The 15,019-nt window shown below is 41.1% G+C and overlaps 1 protein-coding gene across 7 annotated transcripts in view; it reads right to left on the reverse strand.

Moving 5' to 3' along the window:
* The window catches only part of ptprz1a (protein tyrosine phosphatase receptor type Z1a), a 58,561-nt gene that overhangs the window by 15,671 nt on the left and 27,871 nt on the right, over positions 1-15,019 (reverse strand). For 2 of the 7 annotated variants that reach the window (XM_077007313.1, XM_077007314.1), the window contains exons 9-22: positions 14,538-14,722; positions 14,075-14,201; positions 11,977-12,014; positions 9,271-11,812; positions 7,598-7,742; positions 6,949-7,040; positions 5,609-5,694; positions 4,398-4,418; positions 4,132-4,228; positions 3,857-3,933; positions 3,203-3,337; positions 2,846-2,980; positions 1,828-1,991; positions 1,454-1,589 (exon numbers count right to left, since the gene is read on the reverse strand). In XM_077007313.1, coding sequence (XP_076863428.1) covers positions 1,454-1,589; positions 1,828-1,991; positions 2,846-2,980; positions 3,203-3,337; positions 3,857-3,933; positions 4,132-4,228; positions 4,398-4,418; positions 5,609-5,694; positions 6,949-7,040; positions 7,598-7,742; positions 9,271-11,812; positions 11,977-12,014; positions 14,075-14,201; positions 14,538-14,722 — 3,980 coding nt within the window. The remainder of the gene's footprint in view (positions 1-1,453; positions 1,590-1,827; positions 1,992-2,845; positions 2,981-3,202; positions 3,338-3,856; positions 3,934-4,131; positions 4,229-4,397; positions 4,419-5,608; positions 5,695-6,948; positions 7,041-7,597; positions 7,743-9,270; positions 11,813-11,976; positions 12,015-14,074; positions 14,202-14,537; positions 14,723-15,019) is intronic. The other 5 variants (XM_077007316.1, XM_077007317.1, XM_077007318.1 and 2 more) reach the window with 5 other exon arrangements.

Below are 15,019 nucleotides of genomic sequence, written 5' to 3' on the forward strand. Positions count from 1 at the left end.
CTTTAGCCAAATACATAAGCATCAACCACACCAGTCAATTTAGTAGCTGATGCCTAGTGCTACACTGAATATCATATTGATGCCATTTGTCTATCCTCCCCTTCTATCATTCCATTCATCCTTCCATCCTCCCATAAGAATGCATTGACTTAATCAATCCCTTAATTTTCAAGATATAGTGATCAAACTTGGTAAAATGACTCAGAAGCTGATCCCTAACACTACACTGAATATCATATTGATGCCATTTGTCTATCCTCCCCTTCTATCATTCCATTCATCCTTCCATCCTCCCATAAGAATGCATTGACTTAATCAATCCCTTAATTTTCAAGATATAGTGATCAAACTTTGTAAAATGACTCAGGAGCTGATGCCTTGCACTGCACTGAATATCATATTGATGCCATTTGTCTATCCTCCCGTTCTATCATTTCATTCATCCCCCCATCTCATAGAAATGCATTGATTTAATCAATCCCTTAATTTTCAAGATATAGTGATCAAACTTTGTAAAATGACTCAGGAGCTGATCCCTAACACTATACTGAATATCATATTGATGCCATTTGTCTATCCTCCCATTCTATCATTTCATTCATCCCTCCATCCTCCCATATTGACCCATTGATTTCATAACTCCCTTAATTTTCAAGATATCGTGATTGAACTTGGTGAAATGAATCAGGAGCTGATGCCTTGCACTGCCCTGAATATCATATTGATGGCATTTGTCGATCCTCCCCTTCTATCATTTCATTCATCCTTCCATCTCATAGAAATGCAATGATTTAATCAATCCCTTAATTTTCAAGATATAGTGATCAAACTTGATAAAATGACTCAGGAGCTGATGCCTAGAACTGCACTGAATATCATATTGATGTCATTTGTCCTCCCCTTCTATCATTTCATTCATCCCTCCATCCTCCTATAGGAATACACTGATTTCATCAATCTCTTAATTTTCAAGACTTGGTGATCAGACTTGGTGAAATTACCCAAAAGCTGATCCCTAGCACTACACTGAATATCATTTAACAGTGATAACATTGAAACAACCTTTAACATCATTTAGCAGGTTGTCAACATTTAAACAGCCTTCAACATCATTTAGCAGGATATCAACATTAAAACAACCTTTAACATTAGGAGGTCAACAACATTCAAAACAACGTTTCAGCTGCTTTGCAAGCCAACATAAAGTTTGTTCACAAACTTTGCCTATCTAGTTATTATTATTATTATATTTTTGTTATTGTCATCATTATTATTACTGATGTTAATAATAATAAATCATTACAAAATGAAATTCATTTTATGAATTTATATCTAGCATGTAAAAATATGTCAGAAACAAAGTGATTAAGCATAATTCTGTAAAGTAAACAAACAAATATAAGTATGATGGTATATGATTAGCATTCCCAACGCGTGACCAGTAGAATGTTACCTCAGTCTGCACGAGGTAGTTCCTCTGTGAGCGGATGTGTTTGAGGAAGCCCATGACGTTCACTGTTCCCTGCGCTTTGATCTGCTTCATCATACTGTCCAGCACAATGTAAGTGCCTGTTCGCCCAACACCCGCACTAACATGCGTGCGCACACAGACAGTACGTGTAAATAGCAATAAAAAGGCTGAACAATTGAAAATCTAGTAGCAATATAATAACGAGTCAACTGTGTATTAATTGCTAAAATAAATAAAATACACTCTTTTCAGTAATTCTTTGTTTACTGAAAAAAAGATGATTTAGCTATTTTAGCAAAGAGCTGTATTTCAGGAGCTGTATGTTAGGAGCTGTATTTCACTCCCTTCATTCGTACCTGCAGTGCACGACCACAGGCCCCATGTCTTCTGTCCTGCCTCTGGAGGTGCTGCGTACAAACGAGAGCACTGGGAGAGCGTAGTGGGGCACGCCCATGTCTGGCCACTGTGTGTACTGGTAGTGGACCACCATCCTCTCCTGGGCCGGAGCCCTCGTGCAGCCCTGGAGGCAGCCGGACAAGATAGGGCTGAGTGCAGAGCTTTGGCTGAGATGCTGACAACCACAGTGGCTGAACAGTTGAGTTAGTGTTAGTGTTAGGGTAATGCACCTTTGGACATTTGGAATACGCAATCATTGGTTTACACTTTTGATGTAAATCTTCATAACACATTTCAAATACTGTAATATTTTACTAGCATTCCTTCATTTACTTAATCTTTACCTTCTTTATTTTATTGTTAGAATTAAGAATAATTTAGGATTTTGGAGGGTTTTGCAGGATAAATAAATATAAAAATATAACACAATAGGACAAATATATACAATTCTGCTAGACTGTTGAAAGCAGATTTCAGGTGATTGGTATTAACTTCATAATTTAATCAAATCTGAATATTTTTTCTAAAATATAATTGTGTGCTTACTTTGTTTTATATACAATTGCTTTAGATACAATATTTCCTGGGGTAGCTCCCCAAGTGGCGTAGTTGAGTTAAGTGCCATATCATTACATTAATGAGGACCACAAATGCCCAGAGCAAATATTAGGCCCTGCACTCTAGAAGGGAAGGATTACACAAGTCCATAAGGTTGTGTAATCAGAAGTGTGTGGTCAGTGCTCTCCACCACATGCGTTCAGCTGGCCAAGGACATTGTTTGAGCAGCAGTTTAAAATGGCCATACATCTTAGAGTAAGTGCACATTAGCCTTCAACTCCCTAGCTGGTGACTCTCAGAGGAGAAATAGCTTGTGAGTGAGAACTCACAGAAGAGTTTAAAAAAATTATGTACATTACCCATAGGTAAAACGCAAAAAGCATGTAGTTGGTGTGAGGAAGGTAATGTGCGTTTTCTTACCTTTTTAATTTGTGAGTTTCTTATGGTGAATGTCCTCTGAGTGTAGAAGGCCATGATCTCAGTGCTCTTAACAGTCACAAGGAAACAACCGTACTCTTCCTGGGTCTCCATAGGCCAGTACTGGTCACACTTTTTCTGTGAGAGAGATAAATAAGCATAACCAGAGGCGAAAATATCAAGTCATCAGGCATCTGATGCTTTATTAAGATTTATCTATCATTGATATAATGGTGACATTTGTGAAATGTCTGGCACAGAACATGTGTAAACATTCTTGATAGACTCTCTAACAGATTGTCAAAGGTGAACACATTAACAAAATGCAGACTGTGTGGAGGTAGACACAAGATGGCTCACTCTTCCGTTCTCAACGAGGTTTGTGATCATGACTATCACTCCTACATTCTGTTCCCACACCATCCTCCAGAAGTCCACAATACTTGATTTCAGAGGGCCCTGGGCTGCTATGTAGGTCCGTGGTTTATTGAAACCCTGTGTGGTAAACAGCAGTGAGGGTGACAGAGAGATCAGACCAGCGCGGGAAATCAGAGAGGGAGAAGATCAGTGAGGGTGAATTCGGATGTTTCATTGTAATATAACAGCACTGTACTCTGAGTTTGATCAAATGAATTCCAACACTTTTAGTGAAAATGGTGGATAATGTAAGGTAAGCTCTAGCATCCCAGGTTTCATTTTCTTAGCAGACATTTTCACTGGTATCGACAGAGCTGGACATTCCAGGTTCAGAAAGTAAAACTCCTTCCCAGGATTTTATTCAAGCTTGCTGGATATTCTAACTAGTGCAAGTCAGGTAAAATTAGTGGAATCAACACAATCCAGGAAGCCTGAGCAAAATCTTGGTGAGGACTTTTACTTTCTGAACCTTGAATGTCCACCTCTGGGTATCGAAAAAGTACAACAGCATGCCATCTCTCACTGATCGAAACTTCAATTTCAGTATGCCACATTGCAACTAGTCTTCAGTAGCTCAGAACAGGAAGATATACTTACATCCACATAGTTGGCATTAATGTAGTCACAATCAGTCTTTCCATCTTTGTCAGACAATCTGACTCTACTGTGGTCATCTGAAACATCATTCAGAAACAAAGAATGAGTCCCTGTTTACTGGGTTTGAAGTAATCTCAATGATTGGATTGTGGTGATCCCAAATAACTGCATAATTTTTCATTTATGTACAAAACATTTGTTTATGGCTGGATTTAAATTGCATGACGCAATGCCCACCAGCGTCATTATTTGTGTGGTTTGTGTGTGCCACATACAGGCTAAGATGTTGACATATCGGTTCTTGCTCTTGTTGTCTGGGTGGTTGGAGCTGTCTACTGTAGCTTCCAGATCTACGGTGCATGCCTGGACCGCCTACAAACACACACACACACACACATACACTGTATTCAGAAGATGAGTTCTATGTTACAGCAGACCAGACAGTTACACAGAAAACACTGCATGAGTGGAACAAGCAGTGTACGCTACAGACGTCAAATTCAATCAGATCAAAGGAAAACAGACGGGAGATGTGGCTTACCTCAAAATACTCTTTCAATATCTAATTAGGGGAGTGAGAATGCAAAAAGCACAGCAATGAAATTCCATGATGCACAAACACATGACCAGAAGAAAAGAAAAAACAAGCAAACAGACATGGCAGATCACTCTGAGAACATGCCTCATGCACACTGTGGGTCTAAGCAATGCAATCACAAAGCAGCCTAGAACAGACCACTGACCAGTCTCCTTAATACCCACTAACGTGTAGATTAACTAAACAAATCACTTCTTTAATGTCTTTGCTCAGGTTTAGTTCATAATATCACACAGAAAACACTGGGACCAAAAAAAAAAAAGTCAGCCAGAATCATGTGCATCTGCATTTTATCACACAAAACCTTGTGAGACTGCAAGCAGCATCTGCCAGATTTGAGCTTGCATGTTACCAATACCATTCAGAGCTGTATATGGGCTCAAGATGGGCCACCGTGGCAAGACAAGGCCAAGCATTCTAATACACAGAGTGTGTGTGTGTTGTTGATAAACCATGCAGGTTACACACAAGATGGCAACCTTATGCCGCACAGTAACCAAGGTAAGTGTGAAAAAGAGCAGAGGACAGAGGCCAATGAAAACCTTTCCGCAATAATAAACTGTTTAATGTGAACATGAGAAACTTAAGTGTTATCCTGCCAACGCCATATAAATGCCTCAGAATATTTTCAGAGTAGAGAATACTGTAGATAACTCCGCTCTCTTTCACAGTCCTGGACTGAAGGGTGCTATTGTTATTGAAACATAATTACAATTAAGCCCTATTTCAAATGGCAGCATACCTCATTTATTTTTAATCATGTAATTAAGAGCAAATAAATGAAACTCAGGAGTGGGGGAGGTTCCAATTTGACACTGATTGATGATAATTAAGCTTTCTCATTATGTGCTGGTGTATTTTTATACACATCTGAGTTGAATATTGTGAACAGCATGCCAGCACATGTGAGTGACTTGATTATTCTTTAGAAAAAGTTACCTACAACTCGTGTTCATACATGACTGAATATGGGCAGGGCTAGTGGTCCTGAATTAACTAAAAGGGACAAAGTGTGTTTTGCAATCTGTACCCGCATGAGTGAAACTACATGAAAAACCTAGCAAGTCATTAATTTACTTTCTTCTCACATACATTTTCAAAAGACGGAGAATTGGCTGAGTGTGTCAGGTCAAAGATAGAGAAAGAGAACACACCTCAAATTCACGAGAGAAAGAGTTGTTGTTGTGAAGTTCTGTGACATGTTGGACAAATTGTTTCAGTGAGAGAAGCTCCTGCTCATCTGGAAAGGCAGAAAGGAGAAAACAGAGAAACATCTTCAGTCAATAACTCTCAGCAATAGAGACACACCGCACTGACACCGCTCTCAGATATCTTGGACAAGTAGGTCAATACATTTAAAATGAAAAACTCTACAGCCTGACAGCACACAAATGGGACTCTTCAAAACCGAGGTGCTATATTCTCCATATGTAGTGCCCATGACAGGGGTCTGTTCAACCTATGGCTAGAGATTTACAGACCAATGGGGCCAATGGTACTGTGGGTATGAGGACAAAATTAAATGGATAAAAAAATATTGGTATTGAGCATGAGACGATTGGGTAAGGAGGGTATTAGGACTTGAGGAATTGGGGTGGATGGTGGATGGTATTAGTGCATGTGATGTGTTGGGTATGGTATTAAAACATGAAGAGGTGGAGAGGGAATGGTAGAATAGAATAGAAAAAGCCTTTATATGGTGTTGGGATGGGTGTGGTATTAGGACATTAGTATTATGATAATGTGATAGGGTGGGTATGATATTAGGGATTAAGGAAATAGGCACAATGAATATATATTTTTTTCATCTCCAAGCAACTTTCTACAGCAGGGCGTATTTCAGGTTATTCATGTTTATAGGTGTAGCACATTTAAAAGCAACCATGGCTGACCAAAGTGCTTTATAACAGCAGTGTTTAAAGCAGGTTTGACCAATGCCACTGAATAAGCAGCTCTTTAGGATGTGTGAAGTACTGGTGCCCAAGGCTTCATCAGAAACACAGTACCTGTCAGTATTTGAAGACACACTGGCTTCAACTCTTTTAAGAACACAAATGCAGGAGTTAAAACTGATCATTCATATTCTGCAAGTTGCTAATCCTTATGTTATTAATCTTATCCACAAATAATTGTGGAAATCTACATAGCGTTCTGAATGGGAATTGGGGGAAGTCAACAAGAACTGTGTTCAAAGTACTGAACAGTATTTTTTTAGATAATGTCATAAAAAATATTCTGACCTCTTAATTTAATTTTCTTCCATCTGTGCTCCAAATTCCTACTTTCCTCCTTCATAGCACAAGTAGTCTCTTTTGTTCAGAACCGAGTCTAACACTGTTTCTCTACATTTGTACACATGGTTGGGTAGGACAATCGGTGATCAATTACTTCTAGAGTCCATCACACAAACCAATACTAATACCATCACAAATACCTACATCATACATTCTCAGCCCTTTTCCATGTACAGGAGTGCACACATGATGAGAATTACCTGAGTGATTGTACAGAGGAGATGGGGAGGACGATATGACTCTTGGAGAAGTGTTGTCCTCGATGTAGAAATGAGCAGTCTGAAAGCACGTTCTGTTGAGATCATAATCAAATAACAATCACTCTTGTGCAACAGGGGCACCATCTCGGGTGATTCTGTTGAAAGCCTGAGTAAATAGCACACAGCAAATGAGTACAAGAATGAAAGCTTAGCAAAACTCCCTCTGTGTCAAGCACATTTGAAGACATCCTTCATGCTTGGCTCAAGTGTGCATCTGTACCACTACCCAAAAGAGCACCATGCAGAGGACTACAAATTAAACTCACTGCTGTGCTGACACTCGAACCCAGTTCTGGACAAGTCAGATATAAATAATATCTGATTCATTAAAGATAATACGCAGGGCCTTCATTCAGCCCACTTCATGAAGTGCAAACAGATTAGCAATTTAGAGATTTAATCTCTGACATGATTAGTGACAAGATTAGCGACATAATCTCACACAACCTGGTATAATATAATATGTGAAACAAAAGCAATATTTGAACCAGTCAGGAGCATAATCAGGAGGAGAAAGGGACAGCCTTGTGTCATCAAACTCGTTATATTAAGTCATGAAATTGAAGGGATTACAAAAGTATCAACTTACTTCCAGTAAATGAGAATGCCCATCAGAATTATAAGACACAGGAAGGTGAGAGCAGAAACCACAGCCAGAGGAACCACAGCTTTCCTCTGTTGCTCCACACTGTCTACCAGGCCCACCTGGGACTCGTGACTACTGTTACTGGCATCTACAAGCAAGAAAACGTGAGGGCTGATAAGAGACTGGGTGTGATGTGCTAAACCATTCCACGTGTAGTCCTTGGGCACCACATGACACAAATCACATCAGTCACCAACAAACAATGATTTTAAAAGCTTCCTTGCTAGTAAACACAATTTACTTCCAGGCTAGCATTCATTCAACACAAACACTAAACTGTTAAATCAATAATGAACAAAGCTAGCCAAATTGTTCATACCATATCACAGTCATTTGCAAACCAGTGGAGTGTAACGTTAGGCATAATAGCAAGTAAGGAGGCAATTCAGACTTACCTTTTTGTGTACAGTAAATAAGCTGCTTGATAAAAAAAAAACCTGCCCTCAATTGACAGCAATGTAATCTAGTACAGTGTATAAATGTAGTTAAAAGGGGAAGAAGTTAAAAGGATTTTTATGGAAGTAATGGTGATGAGAATTATGCTGTTTGGAGCAGTTGTGATCTGCACCCCCACCCCAACGTGCCATGCCCCCCCCACCCCAGATCCTCCTCCCCCCCCCAATGTATGTGATTAAAAATAAGATATATCTATTTTTATATAAGCCTTTTTTGTTAGTGAATACTTATTTTCTTTGTTCTCTGAGTCCTAATTTTGATTTGTCTGGGACACTGACCCGAGTCTTTCTGTGTCACAGAAAATAATTTTCATAATAGCCTTGTGCAATAAGTGTCATCCTTAATACCACTGCTAAATCTTTTCATTAATAAAGCCTTGCAAGAATCCTACATTCAGATTCTGAGTAGTTCATAGGACAAGATTTATAACAGACTGACATACTTGAGAGATTATGACCTAACCTATGAATGACACGACCTCATCATACAGCCCAAGCATAATTGCACCAGCTGTTAGTTAATGATGCACAAGGCCAGGTCCTCTGCTTCCCTCTCCTGGACAAACATGGACATGACTTGAACATCTAACAAGCACATAGTTTAGGATACACTTACAAGAAAAAAAGTCTAGAAAGGTTAATAGTTATTTTATATCTGTTATACTTTGTGTCTATATATCAGTTTTTGTTTATATATCTGTAAAATTTGTGAAGTATCAATAATTTGAATTTTCGGCTCTATAATCCTAGATGTGGGCTATTTGTAATATATCTTTTTAGCATTTGACATCAACCCAAGAGCATGTGATGTGGAGGTAAGCACACAAGACAATATAGAGCACAAAGAGCAACAAATGAACACAGGCAGTGTGATGATGGCTGTGGGACTGTCAGATGGCTGTGGGACTGTCAGAGTTTTGGCTAATTCAGGATGACAAGCTAATTTATTAGTGCTTCTATATAGCAAAATGTGATTTTAGATGATGCAAACACTATTGAGCCCTCCAAACCTTACCTGGACCACGTGTCGCTGTGTTACAGCATATACTTTCTATAGGGGGTTCTATAGACAAAGACTCTTTGTATAAAATAAGACAGGAAGATATTTCAGCCTGTTGTTCTAATCCTCGAGGAGCAGAGCTGATGGTGGCAGAATTTTACCTGCCACCGGTTCATCCTCTGAGTCTTTGTCAGCGCGCTCTGGAATGCTGAAATCAGAGGACGTCTCATTATCCGTGAGGCTCTCCCCTGAGCCGCTGTCTTCCTCTACGCTTCCCAGGGCCCAGGGCGGGCTGGGGGGGAGGGACACCGCTGCTGTGGTAACCCTGCTTTCTGTCACATTCTCGCTCTCAAAGTAGAAGGACGAGGAGTGCTCCTCTTCCGACTCCTCCGGCAACACCTCCATGGGGACAGAGGTGGGTGTGTGAGGTGCAGAACTCCCATCCCCCGAAGCCGAGCTCTGGCCCCAGTCTTGGTCCACAACCCAGCCAGAGGCGCTACTGTCCAGAGGCCCTTCGCCAGACTGCGTGTGTGGCGAGGCAGTCTCTGGGCTTGAAGTAGGCGATAGAGTGGGAGCTTCCAAGGGAACCGAGGGCCGTGGGAGCTGGAAGCTTTTGCTGTGCGTGACGGCGCCTGCGGTGGCTGTAATAGAGAAGTGTAAGTCACTGGAAGGTTCGGCGTGAGAGACAGGAGGAGACGGTAGGACCCCAGAACGCAGCTCCCAGTCGGCTACACTGCACATGGGAGTCCCTACACTGGAGGATGACGGAAGTGAATGGTCTACCAGACTAGACAGGTCACCCGAGAGGCCTCCACCGAGGGGCATCCCCAAGGTGGAGGAGGGCATCAGGAAGATGGGGGAGGCATGCAGAGAGCTCCTGATAGACACATGCGATGAGACGGCACCGGCACAGCCAGTGCAAGGAAGGTCAGCGTCTTGGCTAACAGTGAGGGCTACCACCGGAGAGTCGGCCCACTCCACAAACAGGCTGGATTCCCCCACACTACCTGACAGAGAGGAGGTGGAATAAGGTGTCGATGCCACCAGGGAGTGGTCCCCAGAGAAGGGGACCGAAGACCTCATGGACGGGAGAGGGCTCGGGGGAGAGGCTGTGCCGGGAGGCTGGTGCAACTCCGAGTCGGACCACGTCGAGAGCGCCAAGTCAGGTAAGGTTTGAAGGAGGAGAGCAGATATACACGGGTGGGCACCCGAGGCTGACCCAGACATCACATCACCATCATCACCATCATCATCATCACCACAACCACTAGAGACAGGCTCCACATACCCATGAGACACAGAGCTGGAGGGGGACCCAGTAGGGTTGGATAGGAAGGAGCTGACCGGCCATGTCCCACCCGACACCAGCACGGTAGCGGTATATGGGACATCCCGGGCAGGGGTGGACGCAGACTCAGACAACACAGTGCTTGAGGGGAGAAGGGACACAGGACTGGCATGCAGGCAGAACGGGGAGTCGGATACACAAGGGGCAGAGGGAGAGCTCTCACCCTTAAACACTGGCTCAGTGGTCTGCAAAATAATAGCACTGACAGCCGTGATGGTGGGAAAAGGCACGCTGGGAGTTGTAGGCTGCAGGTCCTCCGGCAGGAGGGAGGAGCTTTGTGTCACGAGGCTTTCGAGGAGGGGCGTCAGAGTGACCAGGTTCTCTCCATAACTGTCTGAGTTAGTGAGCTCCCCTCCACCTGCCGATGGGCTCAATGTAGCCTCTGTGTCAAGGGTGGCAGTTTCTACTGGAGGTTCTGTAAAGCTGTAACTGCTGACAACTCCATCTACTGGAGGTTCTGTAAAGCTGTAACTGCTGACAACTCCATCTACTGGAGGTTCTGTAAAGCTGTAACTGCTGACATCTCCGTCTACTGGAGGTTCTGTAAAGCTGTAACTGCTGACATCACCATCTACTGGAGGTTCTGTAAAGCTGTAACTGCTGACATCACCATCTACTGGAGGTTCTGTAAAGCTGTAACTGCTGACATCACCATCTACTGGAGGTTCTGTAAAGCTGTAACTGCTGACATCACCATCTACTGGAGGTTCTGTAAAGCTGTAACTGCTGACATCACCATCTACTGGAGGTTCTGTAAAGCTGTAACTGCTGACATCACCATCTACTGGAGGTTCTGTAAAGCTGTAACTGCTGACATTACCATCTACTGGAGGTTCTGTAAAGCTGTAACTGCTGACATCACCATCTACTGGAGGTTCTGTAAAGCTGTAACTGCTGACATCACCGTCTACTGGAGGTTCTGTAAAGCTGTAACTGCCATCTTCACCTTCTACTGGAGGTTCTGTAAAGCTGTAATTGCTGACATCACCGTCTACTGAAGGTTCTGTAAAGCTGTAACTGCCATCATCAACTTCTAAAGCAGGTTCTGTAAAGCTGTCATCACCTTCTGGGGAAGTAGTTGGTGGTGTGTTGTCACTATAATCTGACTGCGAAGTGAGTATATCTGTGATGGCAGTAGTGGTAGTGGTCATGGTGGTAGACTGGGTGGTCAGTTTCACTGAATCGCCCAGGTTACGATATTCAGTAGATGTAGTTGGGCTTGTCTTTAAACCATAGATGGGAGGGTCTGGTTGCTCTGTTGTAGAAAACCTGGGCTGAGCTGTTGTAGTTTGGACGGGATGGAGGATTTGACCCGAGTCAGGCCTAACCCAAAAGGGATTGAGTACGTAATCCTCCTAAGTGATAAAAGGAAAAACAAATTAGTAAGTTACTTCTCAGTGTCCTGTTTTAGGCTCTTTGTTTATTTTAAATGTGGAAGTGATGCAATAATCATAACAACAAATCACAATAATCATAATGTTATCTAATGCTCTGTAACATAAAAGTGCTTCCAAGTTACCTCTTCAGATTCAAAAGAATTAGGATCAGGGTCTGGTTCTGAAATAAAGACAAAAAAGCAACAAAAGTCAAACCAACAGTATAGGTCAAGCTACCTCAGTTTGACCACAAAGACGAAGAAATTGATTATGAAATTATATTTATGTAACTAAGGCCATTTCCTAGATATCAGATGTGAGCAAACATCTAGAAAAAAATCTTCATGCGGATGACGATATTACTGCTGAGAATATCAAGCAGTGGTGGAAAAAAAGGATAACCGACATTCATTTATAAACAATTTTTTAAGGGAAGATATACATACTAATATACATGTAAATAATCTTTAAGGGGAGATATACATACTAATGTACATGTAGACATATGTGGAGGTCACATGGAAACCAGCCTTTATTTATGAGCTAATATCATATCAAGTATCAAGTGTCATAAATGTAAATTTCAAATTTTACAAACTGTTGTTCAGACAGCATCTTACTATTCATAAAGGAAAAACCTCTTAAATGCTACGGCAAGGAGCACCGGCTTTTGTGTAGAATTTGTACATTGTTGGTGTTGGTTTAAACGTTAGGTGAGGGGACTGAGAGGGCGGGTGAGACACACCACAGTAGCAGTCAGGCATTCCACATCACACAGCACAACGAGCACACTAGAGGAGAATGTTCAAGGCCCAATGACAGGCTGGTAATGACCACAGGAAAAGAAAACAGTACCAGGAATACTGGACATTCATGCACGTAAGTGTCTCCCTACAACATTACAGGCGGAGAGCTTGTAGACTCCTACTGGATCTTACCTGCTATGTGGGAGTAACTGAATGACACAAAATGAATGGTAGAAATGACTCCAGCATTCTCGTCATGCAAGCATCACAATGAAATGTGAAGCTATGTTTAAGGTCATTATAACAGTATGTACTGAATTTAATGGGTACAAGGTGAATTGTATATGGGTTTAGTACAAAAATACAGATGTTCTGTTTTGTACATACAATAACGGTATGTCGCAGACAAAAAATATTCTTGTTCATTACTTCAAAAACAAAATGTTGTGGCTTTTGGAAATACGACTCACACATCCATAGACACTGAATTATGATGCAAAGGATTTTATGTAATACAGGTTAGTTTATTATATATGGCAGCATTACAGATTCCCAACATTTCAGTGCATTAACATTTATGTAGTTAAATAGTGCTGTGAGAATGTCAAACTGTTTCTGTTAAAGGAAAAGCTTAGTTATGCTCAGATTACAAATGACAAAACATGAAAGCCCTTAAAAGGAAGATCTGCATAGAGAAAATCACAAAATCCATTAACAGCAAACATCAGAATTGTGAAGAAACATAGTATACTGCCAAGGTGAATATGTTTGGTATGCGAATGTAAAATATTCAGGTTCTCAGTACAGAAGAAAGAACAGAATGCACAGAGAGATGACGAGCAACATTGGGAGCAGAGATGTGAGAGATCTAGCATCAAGAAGGAAGCCACGTTTAACGTGTGTCTAAAACCCAGAGACTGACAGAAACCAGCAAAGGGCCATTCGAGTTTTCAAACAAGAGAAGCAAGTCTGTGATCATCCATACAACTACATCCTAATAAGATTTATCTATACTTCTGAACAGCCACTGAAGAACCAGTGCAAATTTACTTCAAAATGTGCCAATTTTCTTAAATATTAAAGATTTCCTTGAATTAAATGTTTCCTTAAATTAAAATCGTAAAGTGCTCAATCAAATTTAGCAAATAACTTGGTTGTCCTATTAAACTGAAATCCTTACTCAAAAGATACATATTAAACCATAATCTTATTTGATTGAGTTATATTGAAAATAATACTGATGTAATTTGGCCTTTTCATGTTCATGCAGAGATGTAGTTAATATTATGCCTACTAATGGAATGTAACATTATCTGTGTTTTTTAACACATGGGTGACATTACTATTCACAGTGCTAACTAGCACTGGTTTGTACAAATCCCACACCATTATCTATAGAAGAAACTGGTTTGCAAAGGATCAACCTACAGCATGAAGCAATGGGCATATTGTAGCTTTACTCAATTTTCAGGCCAGAGGTCACGGTTGGTCTTACCAGGGTCATCCACGGGTATGTCCACCATCAGCTGCTCACTCGTGCGGCCGTATAGACCGTTAGTACACACAGCCACCACCTCCAACATGTAGCTGGTATTGGCTGACAGGTCCGGGATGATGGCTCCCTGCAAGGAAAATATCCCACACTCTCAAAAATACTGCATGTCTATTCATGGCTATTTATTCTGAATCTCCATTATATGTCTGCATAACGAACAACCTGCTGCAATATCGTTATTCCCTAATATATGGAAAAAATTTCCCAAAAGGTCCTAAAAGGTCCCAAAAAAAAGATTAAATTTATACTGAATGCATTACAGTAAACCATATTACCTTTTGTTTAAAAGCTCAGGAAACAACAAACTTTGGGTACACTGATTTGAAAATGCACCATTAAATAGGCAAACTTCCATAAAAAATGAAAGAGAGTACGTCATTGTCTTAATTCATAGGTAACTTACCACGTCCTGGTCTCCGTCAGTAAAGTACTGGAGTTTGGGGGGGTCGTCTCCCTGGGGCTGCCAGTAGGTAACAGAATATCTTTCTATGGCGGCATCATACACAGCACGAGGTCGCTCCCACATCACCAGCAGACTGGAGTAGTTGTGTGGATACGCTTGCACATTCTCTGGTTCCGAGCTACAAACTGCAAAAAGAGGGTAGCAGGAAAGGAAATATTTGGATTATATATTTGGTCTATTTTCATTTGACTGCTTTTTTGGTTAGATCCGGAATGTTTTCTATGGAATGTTCTTCATGATCTCAGACTATTATCAATTAGTTATATTAAGATGATTCATTAAAAAAATTAAAAATAAATGTTACAAAACAAAATGTTACATGAGCATATCTGTACAGAGTGTGTTTTTCAGTCATCTCACTCATTCATCATTATTGGTCTTAGCACATGGTGATCTTATTATGGGGGTCATTCTTCACCATC

Source organism: Brachyhypopomus gauderio, chromosome 5 (assembly GCF_052324685.1).
Source record: "Brachyhypopomus gauderio isolate BG-103 chromosome 5, BGAUD_0.2, whole genome shotgun sequence".
NCBI classification, from domain to species: domain Eukaryota; kingdom Metazoa; phylum Chordata; class Actinopteri; order Gymnotiformes; family Hypopomidae; genus Brachyhypopomus; species Brachyhypopomus gauderio.